The sequence below is a fragment of the Chrysochloris asiatica genome, unplaced genomic scaffold (assembly GCF_000296735.1).
Source record: "Chrysochloris asiatica unplaced genomic scaffold, ChrAsi1.0 scaffold00071, whole genome shotgun sequence".
NCBI lineage: Eukaryota > Metazoa > Chordata > Mammalia > Afrosoricida > Chrysochloridae > Chrysochloris > Chrysochloris asiatica.
In genome coordinates, this window is record NW_006408589.1 from 6771099 (window position 1) to 6783023 (window position 11925).

An 11925-nucleotide genomic window follows, 5' to 3' on the forward strand; every position below is an offset into this window, starting at 1 on the left:
GTGTCCTGGAGTCAGTTCTGACTCATAGCAACCCTGTATGGAGTTTCTGAGAGTGGCTGGTGGGTTTGAACTGCTGACTTTGCAGTTAGCAATCCACTACTTATCCTATAGTGCCACACCAGGGCTTATTTCAGCTTCTGGTAGGTGGCAATCCTTGGAATTTCTGGGCTTGTAGATTCATCTGCTTCTACTCTTTTACATATGGCAATTTGTGAAAACAAATTCAAGAAACTCTCAGTCAGATCCTTTTTATAGAACTCTTGTTGACATGGCTGCAAATCAGAAAACAGAACAAAACAGATTCTGATTCCACCCCCTGACAAATATTCAAGGTAGGAAAATTGTGGTAAAGGCATTTTCCATCCTGTGAGGGCTGAGGTTGGCCCAAGATTCTCAGGGGTTTGGCAGTTAGGATGCAGCCGTTCCCCATGATGAGATCTCATATAATATAATTACTTTCATGATAAGGTCTGCTATGAGCAGCTAATCAATTGAAAAGGGGTTTCCTCAGGAGTCTGGCCTGCTTCCCATATGTGAGGACACTCTGGAAAAATGCTTTTGCTTTTTGATGGATCTGGCTTGTCATGTGACCTCTGGTTCTGCGGCCTTGGAGCAGCGCTCTTCAGTATTGCTTGCTAATCCTGGGAATCATTAGCCTCTGCAGTCTGTGATTTGGCAATCTGACATTTTATCTGCCAATCTTGGATTCATTTGCCTCCTCAGCCAGCAGCCTGCCATGTGACCTGCCAATCTTGGGTTATCCAGCCCCTATAGTTACATGAGTCAGTAGAAGTCTACAGGCTGACAAGTGACCAACAGACTTGGAATTGCCAGCCTTTACAACCCTGTGAGCCATTTCCTTCAGATAAATCTCTGCACACATACACACACACACAAGAGTGAGTAAAAAATTACCTGCACTTTGGCTATAGAATTAATTACCATTTAGAAAAGACAAATACATCATTTTCCTACATAATCTTCTTGCTTTTCAATATACTTTGTTCACCTGTCAACAAGCTCTTGTATTTGCTTATTAAAAAATGTTTTAGTCTGAGCTGTGAGCCACAAATGCACTGCTGTCTTCACTTTTTCATGAGAGGTGAATCTTTGTCCTCAAAAGGCTGCTTTCAGGGGACCAAACAGATAAAAATCTGATGGAGCAAGATCAGGATGACAGGGAGGGTGCTTTAACATCTCAAAATGAAGTTTATGCAGTGTCAAAATCGTTAGTAGAGGTGTGGGACATGCATTGTCATTCAAGATCATGATGTCCTTGGATAGCTGTCCTCTGTGTTTAATTTGAAGTTTAGGCTTCAGCTCTTCAGTGAGCACTGTAATGAATGAACACTGTTGATAATGGAATCCTGTTCCTGATTATGTTCCAATACTGGTCCTTGAGAATCCCAGAAAACTGTACATGTCAATTTTCCAGCTGATGGTTGACTTTTTAACTTTTTCTTGGTCGGCGATTGAGGATGTTTCCATTTCATACTCTGCTGTTTACTCTCAGGCTTGTAGCAATGAATCCACACCTCATCACCAGTATCAATTTTTTAAAAAGAAACTTTTACCTTCCTTCGAGTATTGGTCCAAATTTTGTTTGTAAATGTCAATGTTCACACCTGCACAACAGTGACCTTGAGCAGAAAGTACTGATAAGACAGTACAGCCAACAGAAGTTTTAACATAGCTGGAGTGCGGATAATTTTTGACTCACCCTCGTATGTGCATGTTAAGTGTCATTGTCAGATCTGACTCATAGTGACCTGTATAGTCCTGTTACACCAGGATATATATATATAAAAGTTTCACTGGTTTTGTTTCTTTCGAGAATCCAGCCTCAGACACATCCCAAATAGCAACTGATGAATTCTTCCTTGAAAGCTTATTGCTATGCCATTTCCTGTAAGTCAGATGGTCTCTGATATTATTTTAAATGGAACTTTCCAAACATGTGAGGTGATCCTGGTAAATGATGCATATATGATAACATCATTAAAATAGAAAACAAAATGTCCCAGAAAAGGCAAAATTAATAATCTGAAACTATGAGGCTAATGTAATTTCTATAATAGACGTTTGAACTCTGAATTTTCTGGATGCAAAAGGAAAACTCCTAGATAAAATTCACATTATTCAATAAAAACCAATTAATTGAAAGAAAGTTGTTTTTTCTTGGCCTGGTTAAAAATCTTAGAAGTCATTCATAGTTTCATCATAGTAACACTACAATTTTTGCTTGTACAAAAATAATTCTATTTTTAAAAAGTATTTGAATAGGTAAAACAGTCACAGTTTAAAACAAAATATGAAAAGTGAATAATTTCCTTCCAGCCTTGTCACACATCTGCCCAGTTTCATCCCTTCCATCCTTAGTTTTATAGTTGTCTAGAGTTTTTTTTCATGCATCTTTATCATCAACAACAAAATAAAGATTTTATCCCTTGCTCCCTTGTTTACATTTGAATTTATTCAATATAACTTGCAAACTTTTCCATTTCAGTAGAAGGACTATTTCTCCATTTTCTTTTATGGACCCCCATGTGTAGATGTGCCATCATTTATTAATCAGTGACCTATTGATAGATAACATTTGAACTGTTTCCATTTTTTGCTATTACAAAAGGAACTAGGGTGAGTAATGTTGCACCTATGTAATTTCACACATGTGTAAGTATGTAAGGGGTAATTTCCCTTAAGTGGATTCTGGGTCACAAGTTCAATGCATTTGTGAATTTGAAGCTATTATTATAGGGTTGGTTCACTTGCCACATAATTCTTACATGCTTACAACCAGTGTCCTCCAGCAAAATTCCAGGCAAAAAAGAAAAGGAAAGTGAGAAAGAAGGAACCATTTATTGGGTACCTACTATATGTTGTTAAGGAGCTCTGGTAGCATTGTTGTTGTTGTTAGGTGCCATCGAGTCAGTACTGACCCATAGCAACCTTATGCACAGCAGAACGAGACACTGCCCAATCCTGAGCCAACCTCACTACTGTTGCCATGCTTGAGTCCATAAATGCTGCCACTTGGCCAATCCATCTCGTTGGGGGTCTTCCTCTTTTTCTCTGACCCTCCACCTTACCAAATATGATATCCCTCTCCAGTGACTGGTCCCTCCTGACAATATGTTTGAAGTATGAGAGACGAAGTTTGACTATCCTGGCCTCCAAGGAGCACTCTGGCTGCAATTCTTCCAAAACGGATCAATTGGTTCTTTTGGCAGTCCATGGCACTTTCAATATTCTCCTCCAACACCATAACTCAGAGGCATCAATTCTTCTCTGGTCTTCCTTATTCACTGTCCAGCTTTCGCATGCATATGAGGTTATTGAAAGTACCATGGCTTGGGTCAGATGCACCTTAGTCCTAAAGCTGACGACATCCTTGCTCTTCAACACTTTAAAAAAGGTCTTGTGCAGCAGATTTGCCTAATGCACTACGTCGTTTGATTTCTTGACTGCTGCTTCCTTGAGTGTTGATAGTTGATCCAAGAAGAATGAAGTCCTTAACAACTTCAATCTTTTCCCCATTGGTAAAAATGTTGTTTATTGGTCCAGTGGTGAGGATTTTTGTTTTCTTTACATTGAGATGTAATCCATACCGAAGGCTGTGCTCTTTGATCTTCATCAGTAAATATTTTAAGTCCTCTTCACTTTCAGCAAGCAAGGTTGTATCATCTGCATATCGCAGGTTGTTAATGAATTTTCCACCAATCCTGATGCGCTTTTCTTCATAGAACCCAGCTTCTTGGATTATTTTCTCAGCATACAAGTTGAATAAGTATGGTGGAAGAATACAACCTTGTTGCACACCCTTTTAAATTTTAAACCATTCAGTGTTCCCATGTTTTGTTCGAACAACTGCTTCTTGGTCCAGGTACAGATTCCTCATGAGCACAATTAAAAGTATTCTGGAATACACATACTTCGCAATGTCGTCCATTGCTTGTCATGATCCACACAATTCAAAACCTTTGCATAGTCAATAAAGCACAGGTAGCATAGTGGTTACGAATCAGGCTGTGAACCACAATGTCAGCAGTTTGAAACTATCAGCTGTTCTGCAGGAGAAAGTTGAGGCTTTCTGCTCCTGTACAGCCTTGGAAACTTGTACAGGGTTGCTATGAATCGGAACCAACTCCACGGTACATAACCAACCAACCCACCAACCAACCCACCAACCAACCAATCAACTATATGTTGTTGGACTACTGGTGTGGAGCTAGAGGATCAGCATTTGACTGTGAACCACAGGCTGGCAATTCAAACCCACCAGATGCTCCTCAGAAACCCTTTACAGGATCGCTATGAGTCACAGCAACATGGAATTGATTCTGACTCATAGAGACCCTGTAAAGAGTTTCTGAGGAGTGGCTGGTAGGTTTGAACCGCTGGCTTTGAAGTCCCTGAATTGTGGTATAGTTTACATGATCAGTTGATAACTTTAGAGGTTGGAGATTTGGGTCCCCCCACAGGTCCCCTGGCAGAAAGACCTGGTGATCTATTTCTGGAAAATCAGCCCTTGCAAACCATTAGAACAGAGTTCGAGTCTGACACACATGGGATTAAGTCAAAGGCAACTGAATTTTATTGGTTCTATGAGTCCTGGTTTGGTGTTGCAGAATAATGCGCTGAAATGCAAGGTTGGTTTGAACTGCAAGGCTGGTGGTTCAAACTCACCAGCTGCTCCTTGGAAACTCTATACAGGGTTGCTATGAGTCAGAATCGACTCAATGGCACTTCATAACAAACAACAACATATGTCAGACTGTGTTTATATGTGGACATTTGCCATAAGAGGCAATGCTTAGTTCTCTGATTTTCACAAACGCAGATACTGATTCTCAGTGAGATGAAGGGAATTTGCCCCAGGTCTCAGTGCTAGTACATGGCTGAGAAGGGTCTTGAAGCCGTATTCTTCTCACTGTGCTGCAGGAGGTCTTATAGGAGTGACTGCATCTCTGCAGGTCCGCATGCTCCTGGGGCAGTTTGCATCAGCATTCACAAATCAGCAGTGGTACAAACAACAGACTTAGTTTTTCCAAAGACTTTATTTTCTTGTTTGCCTCAGTCCTGTCATTGTTGTACACCTAATTAAGGATCTCCTGGCAACGCCTTTCCCATGTTGCCCCAACTCCAGGTTCCAGCCTCAGCCCCTCACAAGTGCTTTTTGAGGGTGGAGCAAGGCTTCTCCAGGTATGCTTCTCCCAGGAGGGTATCTAGCCCCTCCTCCAGGTCCCGGACCAGCTGCTCTAGCTCACGCAGCTCTTCCTCTAGCTTCTGCAAGAGAACATGTAAGCTCTCCTTCAACCAGTGTCTGATGAACTTTATTGGCACTTCTGAGTGGTCATTGGTCTGGTATTCAAGCTCCTGAAAGGCAGACATCAAAGTTATATTTTGAGTTTTTTCATGTGGCTTTGAGAAATTCCCTGAGCCTTTGCACATGACCCCATTCCCACCTTCTCCACCTGACTAACTCTTACTTATCCTTCAAGACCTAGCTCGGCAATGACACCTCCTCTGGGAAGCCTTCGATTTCCTCCCCCAACTTTGTTGTCTCCTCTAGTACATGCCTAACTAAATATGTTACCTGGGTAGCCACAGTATTCTGGGGGTAGTTACATTCTCTGATCTTTTCTGCCACCTCCCAACTTCTTCCTGAAAGAGGCAAAAGCACCACCTCTTAATAAGAGCTAATGAGCGATAGTTGAAATAAACACAGTGGGTCTGTGGAGTGGAATTTAGCGGGGAAGAAGAAGGAAAGTTTGGAGGCCTCCTTGGCTTGCAACCATATCCAGAATACCTCTCCCCACTCCACATGGACTCAGCCCCTTCCTTCTCAGAGACTCCCGACTATTCACCTGATATCCACGTGCTCAAGTACAGCACCAGGACCAGCAATGCCAACAGCGACTGGGGGCAAGAAGGGAGAGGAGACAGGGTAAGGTCCTGGAGGGCAGAGACACTCCCTGCTCCCCTCACATAGAGACATGCATGTGATATTATAAAGGTAGTGTTTAGAGTGTAACTTTTTTCCCTATTTATTGAAATCATACATGCTTATTATAAAACTGCTACTTGTTGACATGCACTTTATGGTTTCCCTTGTGCGAAAGAAGGCCCTCTTGTTCACTTCTCACATCAATTTTACATCTTTTGGTTTTAAACAATCACCTTCACTGTACTATAATTTGCATACAAGCATTACACCATTTCTATATAATTTGATGAGTTTTCACAGATGTTTACACCTGTGGACTTTCACTTTAACCAAGATAATGAACATATTCTATAATTTCCATCTTTCAGTCAATTCCCTTCTTGTCCCACTCCTCAGTAGAGGGAAGCACAATACTTCTTTCTGTCATTTTGGGGGAGTTTTGCCTCGTCTACAACTTTTTATGAACAGAATCCATAGTAGATACTCTTTTATGTTTACCTTCTTTTTTCTCCCTATAATGTTTTTGAGATGCATTGATGCTTCTGTATGCTCATTTTTAGTGCTGAATTGTCATCTATTGCATGAATAATTTATTGTTGATGGCCTTTTTGGTGGTTTTCAGGGTTTTGCTATTATAAATGAAACTGCTTTGAACACTTGTATAAAAATCTTTATGTGATAAAGGTGATGGTTGAAACATGATGAACACATATCATGAAACTGTATGTTAAGATTTTTGAAATGACAAAGGTTTTGTTATCTACATATTTACTGCAAAAATTAATAAACAATCTTTGTGTGGATATATAGTCTCATTTCTCTAGGGTTAATATCCAGAAATGCAAATGCAAGTTAAATGTTATAAGAAGCAACCTCTGTTTTCCAAGGTGTTTGTACCATTTTATATTTCTGCTAACATGAGAGTTATAGTTGTTACACATTCTTGTCAAAATTTGGTATTGTTGGCCTTTTAAACTGGGATGTAGTTGTTCTCTTTTGCTTCTTAATGTCAAAATTGAGATCATTGCATTTAAATCTTACTTCTTTCCTAGCATAGCATTGTTGCTGTTGTTAAGTGCCATCGCGTCAATTCCCACCCATAGTGACCCTGGATAGGGTTTCTGAGGAGTGACTGGTAAGCTTCAACTGCTGATCATAGGTTCAAACCAACTTTGTGTTCCAGTGCATTACCCATAGTGCCACACCAGGACTCCAACATAATATTATATACATATATATTTAAGTTGTTGTTAAGTGCCATTGAGTCAATGCCTACTCATAGCGACCCTATATAGGGTTTCCAAGGAGTGGCTGGTGAGTTTGAAATGCCAACCTTGCTGTTCAAACCGACCTTGAAGTGAAGCGCATTATCCTGCACTGTATCCTGATGTGACACTGTAGGATAAGCTCAGGACCGCAAGGTCAGTTTGAACCACGAGGCAGTGGTTCAAACTCACCAGCTGCTCTTTGGAAACCCTATACAAGGTTGCTATGATTATCTATCTATCTATCTATCTATCTATCTATCTATCTATCTATCTATCTATCTATCTATCAATCATCTATCTCTATATATAATCTTGTTAGCATAGTGGCTAACCTCAAGGCCAGCAGTTTCGAAACTACCAGCTGTTCCACAGGAGAAAGATGGGGTTTTCTGGTCCTGTAAAAATTTACAGCGTTGGAAACCCTATACACGGTCACCATAAGTCAGAACCGTCTTCTCAACACATAACCATCACCACCATATATGTTATTAAGTGCCATTGATTCGGTTCTGACCCACAGTGACCCTGTAGAGGGTTTCTGAGGAGTGGCTGGTGAGCTGGAACAGCCGACCTTGCGGTTTAAACCGATTTTGCAATCCAGTGCATTAATCCACAGCGTCACACCAGGACTCCACATTTGTAGTAGCTGTTAAGGAATATTTAAAACACTGAGCCATATTAGGTTCAATTACTATGCACTGTTTTTTGTTTTTAAACTACAAGTTTCTTTGCAACTGAAAATACCATGGCTTGTGTCTGGCACACATTAGTCCTCAAATCGATCTCTTTGCCCGTGAGCACTTTAAAGAGATTGCAGCAAATTTGCGTAATGCAATGCATCATTTCATTTCTTGACTGCTGCTTCCATGAATATTGATTGTGGATCCAAGCAAAATGAATTCTAACAACCTCCATCTTTTCTCCATTTATCATGATATTTATTCGTCCAATTGTGAGAATTTGTTTTCTTTACATTGAGGTGCAATCCATACTGAAGGCTGTTGTCTTTGATCTTCATCAGTAAATATTTTAAGTCCTCTTTGCTTCCAGAAATCAAGGTTGTATCATCTGCGTATTGCAGGTTGTTAACAACACCTAGCACTGATGATCATTCCAAGGTCTGGTTGCTCTTCCAGTGTTTTTTTTTTTTTAAACCACTTCTCTATCATGTGTTATTTAGATTTTCTTCACCAGTAAGCTTGTTATTAAATTTCATTGAGTTGGTTTCAACTCATAGAGACCCTGTAGAACATTTCCAAGGAAGAGCTTGTGGGTTTAAACTGCTGTTCTTGTAGTTCACAGTCCAGTGCTTATCTTATAGTGCCACACCAGAAGTTAGGTTTCCATTTTTTGCAATGTGGTGTTAAAAGGAAGAATGTGGATTAGATATTTGTCCTTTTACTGGTGCTGCCTTGGGACCCATGGCAAATAATTTCTTATCTCTGACCCTCAGATTCTTCATCTATATAAAATAGAATTTGAAATATCTTGAAAAGTCTTTGGAAAAGAAAAAAAATGGAGGCTCTGCGGTTCAGTTAATTGGGAAATGCTGTGATAACTAACCAAAAGCTAAGTAGGTTTCTTTGCTACAGGACTTCTCAAAGCCTTTGCTATGTGAATGAGTAATATCAGTTTCCTAGAAGGGACGAGTGTATGTGGTATTTCTCAAGCTGATGTATCATGGAATTTGTTTTACGATATTCCTCTAAAATTTCTGTAGTTGCGTATTAGTGGAATTCTTCTTTTTAAAAATGTTTTAAATTGTGAATTGAGTTAAGGCTTACAGAGCAGATTATCAGTTTTATATTCTATAAATCATATACTTTGCTTCATTACATAGTTGCAATCCCCTCCATATACCAACCAACATTAAGTAGACAGCATTTTCCTTTATCTACTTTAACGATTGCATTTCTCCCTGTGCCTCCTACTACCTTCATCTTTCCTCTGCTAACCTCCCTTTTTGATATTGCCTGCACTATCACCATGTTAACATGTGTCTACCCTCTAGCCCATGAATAATTTTCCCTTCTCCCTGTAACCATCATAAATTAGTTCTTTTATCAAGAAGACCTTTTTTTTTTAAATCTTGTTACAATATTGGTCTCATACAATGCTAGTAATTTTGTGATTGACTGATTTCACTCAGCATAATGTTCAACCATGCTGTGAGGTGTTTCACAGATTCATCATTTTCTTCAACATCTTGTAGTATTCCATTGTGTGTAAGTACCAAACTTTGTTTAACCTTTTTTTTTCGATGGGCATTTAGAGTGTCTCCATCTTTTGATATGTCTCTTGTAGACAGTGTATTGAAGGATCTTGTTATCTTATCCTTCCTGTTCTTTATGTCTCTTGACTGGACCATTTAATCCATTTACATCCAGTGTAATTATCAACAGGTATGAATTGACTGTTGTCATTTTTCTGGATTTTTTTTGTGGTGCTGCTGAATTCTATGTTCCACGTAATTTTATACACTAAGTTCATTTTGTTTGTGGCTTTTCTTTTAATTTTCATTCTGTTGTGTTAATGTTCATTAAATCTTTCTGATTTTCCAATTTTTTTTGATGTGCAGGTATATTATTTTTATTTGAGGTTACTCTGTAATTTATTATTTTTTTCTCTGCTTAAAGCTTGAAAGCTACTTGACTCCCTTGCCATTTGTAAGTTCTGTATCTACACTATTTCTTCTTTTTGCTTGGTTGTTGACTTCATTATACATTGATACCTCTGGTTCCCCATTTTCAGTCTTGTAGGTTTGTTTTACTTTAAATACTATTCTCTGGATTGATTTCTGGATGGTGTTGTCATGTATGACAATCTCAGGGTGTTGTGAGCTGTTGTTGGTTCTTAGTCCAAAGAAGACCCTTTTGTATTTTTTGTAAAGTTGGTCTGGTCATTATCAATTCCTTTAATTTCTGTTTATCAGGAAATGTCCTAACTTCACTGATGTATTTGAGGGACAGCTATGCTGGGCATATGATTCTTGGTTGGCAATTTTTTTCTTTGAGAGTTTTGTATATGTCATCACATTGACTTCTTGCCTGCATGGTTTCTGCTGAGAAATCAGAGCTTAGTCTTATTGGTTCTTCTTTGTAGGTAACATTTTGTTTTGCCCGAGCTGCTCTCAAGATTCTTTCCTTGCCTTTGGTTTTGTATAGTTGGTTATGACATGTCTTGGTGATTTTCTTTTTGGATCTATTCTGTTTATGATTCATTCAGCCTTTTGTATGCTTATCTTCTTGTCTTTCGTGTTAGGAACGTTGTCTTTTGTGGAACTCTTAGGAAATGTTGCAGTGTGATGTGAGCCCATCAATACTCCCAGTGTCTTGTGAGGCCTGGTACATTGGAAACACCTGGAAAATGTCCATTACATGAATGAGTGAACACATTTATTGTAAACATATACAGATAGGCCATTTATTACCCAACTTAAAAACCTTCAACATTATAAGATTTCCTATTACCTTTAGAAGAAAACCCCTGCCCTTCCCACAGTGCACAAGGCTCAATGACCTTCTCAGACTCTTCTTCCCTCCCTCTCTCTCTCACCATCTAGGAGGCAGAGGGGTGCCATGGATAAACCTTGCCAAGGGTTCTGGAATCAAATGGCCCTACTTTCTAATCCTGCCTCTGACTTCTCCCAGCTTTATGGCCTTCAACAAGCCAGTTTTGCTTTCCTGAGCCTCAGTTTACCAATCTGTGAAGGAGAGAGATGACAGCTGCCTCTCAGGAACATTGTCAGTCATGAAAGAGGGAGTGGGTGGGAAGTACTAGTGTGTGGATAGTAAGTGTTCAGTTTTCCTCTTTAGCAGGAACACCCCAGTTTGAATATATTCTCCTGTTTATTTCCATTCATTCAAGCACTGAGCACCTGTTACATACCAAGTACTGTCCTATGCTTTAGGGTTAGAGCAGGAAACAAAACTAAAAAAGCCTGTCCTCCGAAGGCCCATTCCTGACTTAGAGAGTGTCACCATCTGTCTGCGAAGCTAAGGAAGTCCAGACAGGGAGGTAAGCAGGAACCTCTGTGCTGGTCTCACCTGCTTCTTGTCCTCAGAGTGACTGTCTCTTCTCCTTTCTAACAGCTCAGCTGCCAGCTGTGCCCTGCTGTCCACCTGTTGAATCATCATGGTCTTAGTCAGACTGCCTGGAGGGGGTGATGGGGCACCCCCACCTGATAAGTAGAGGGCAGCCTTCCCCTCCCCCACCTCTGCTCATCTGGCATGAGTTCTGATGTCACAGAGGTGGGGGACAGCAAGGTTCCCATCATCTCACCACCCTGATTTTTAGCCCTTTCCTCATATTTTCCCCATATAAATGTAGAAAGCAAAGACAAGCAAGAAATGCATCAAAATAGCATATTTCAGGTTAATGGCTTTTCTTATCTCTTTTTTGATCCATTTTCAAGTTCTTAGTGAAATTTAAATTTTGGGGGCGTTTCTTTCTTTTTTTTTTTAGGTTTTATTGTGAACTGAGTGATAGTGTACATGGGAGATCATCGACTTTACCATTGTCCCATTGCAATGATTACAATCTCCTCCGGGCATCATCATTCAACAGTGTTTGCTTCCCCATTTCCTTTATGTGTGTTTTTTTGGAGCGGGGTGTACACAAAAACACTCAGGAATATATAATAATTTAAACAACCAAAGGGCACATTCTGCAAGTCTGGCTCCTGGCTGCCAGCATCAAGTCCTTCTCTTT

At 39.9% G+C, this 11925-nt stretch overlaps 1 protein-coding gene across 1 annotated transcript; it reads right to left on the reverse strand.

Moving 5' to 3' along the window:
- Positions 1–5163: 5163 nt before the first annotated feature.
- SMIM23 (small integral membrane protein 23) lies at positions 5164–11351 on the reverse strand. Its single transcript, XM_006864847.1, has 2 exons — positions 11262–11351; positions 5164–5376 (listed from the first exon to the last, which is right to left on the reverse strand). The coding sequence occupies exons 1-2, from the start codon at positions 11349–11351 to the stop codon at positions 5164–5166; spliced, it is 303 nt and encodes a 100-aa protein (XP_006864909.1).
- Between the last annotated feature and the right edge of the window lie 574 nt (positions 11352–11925).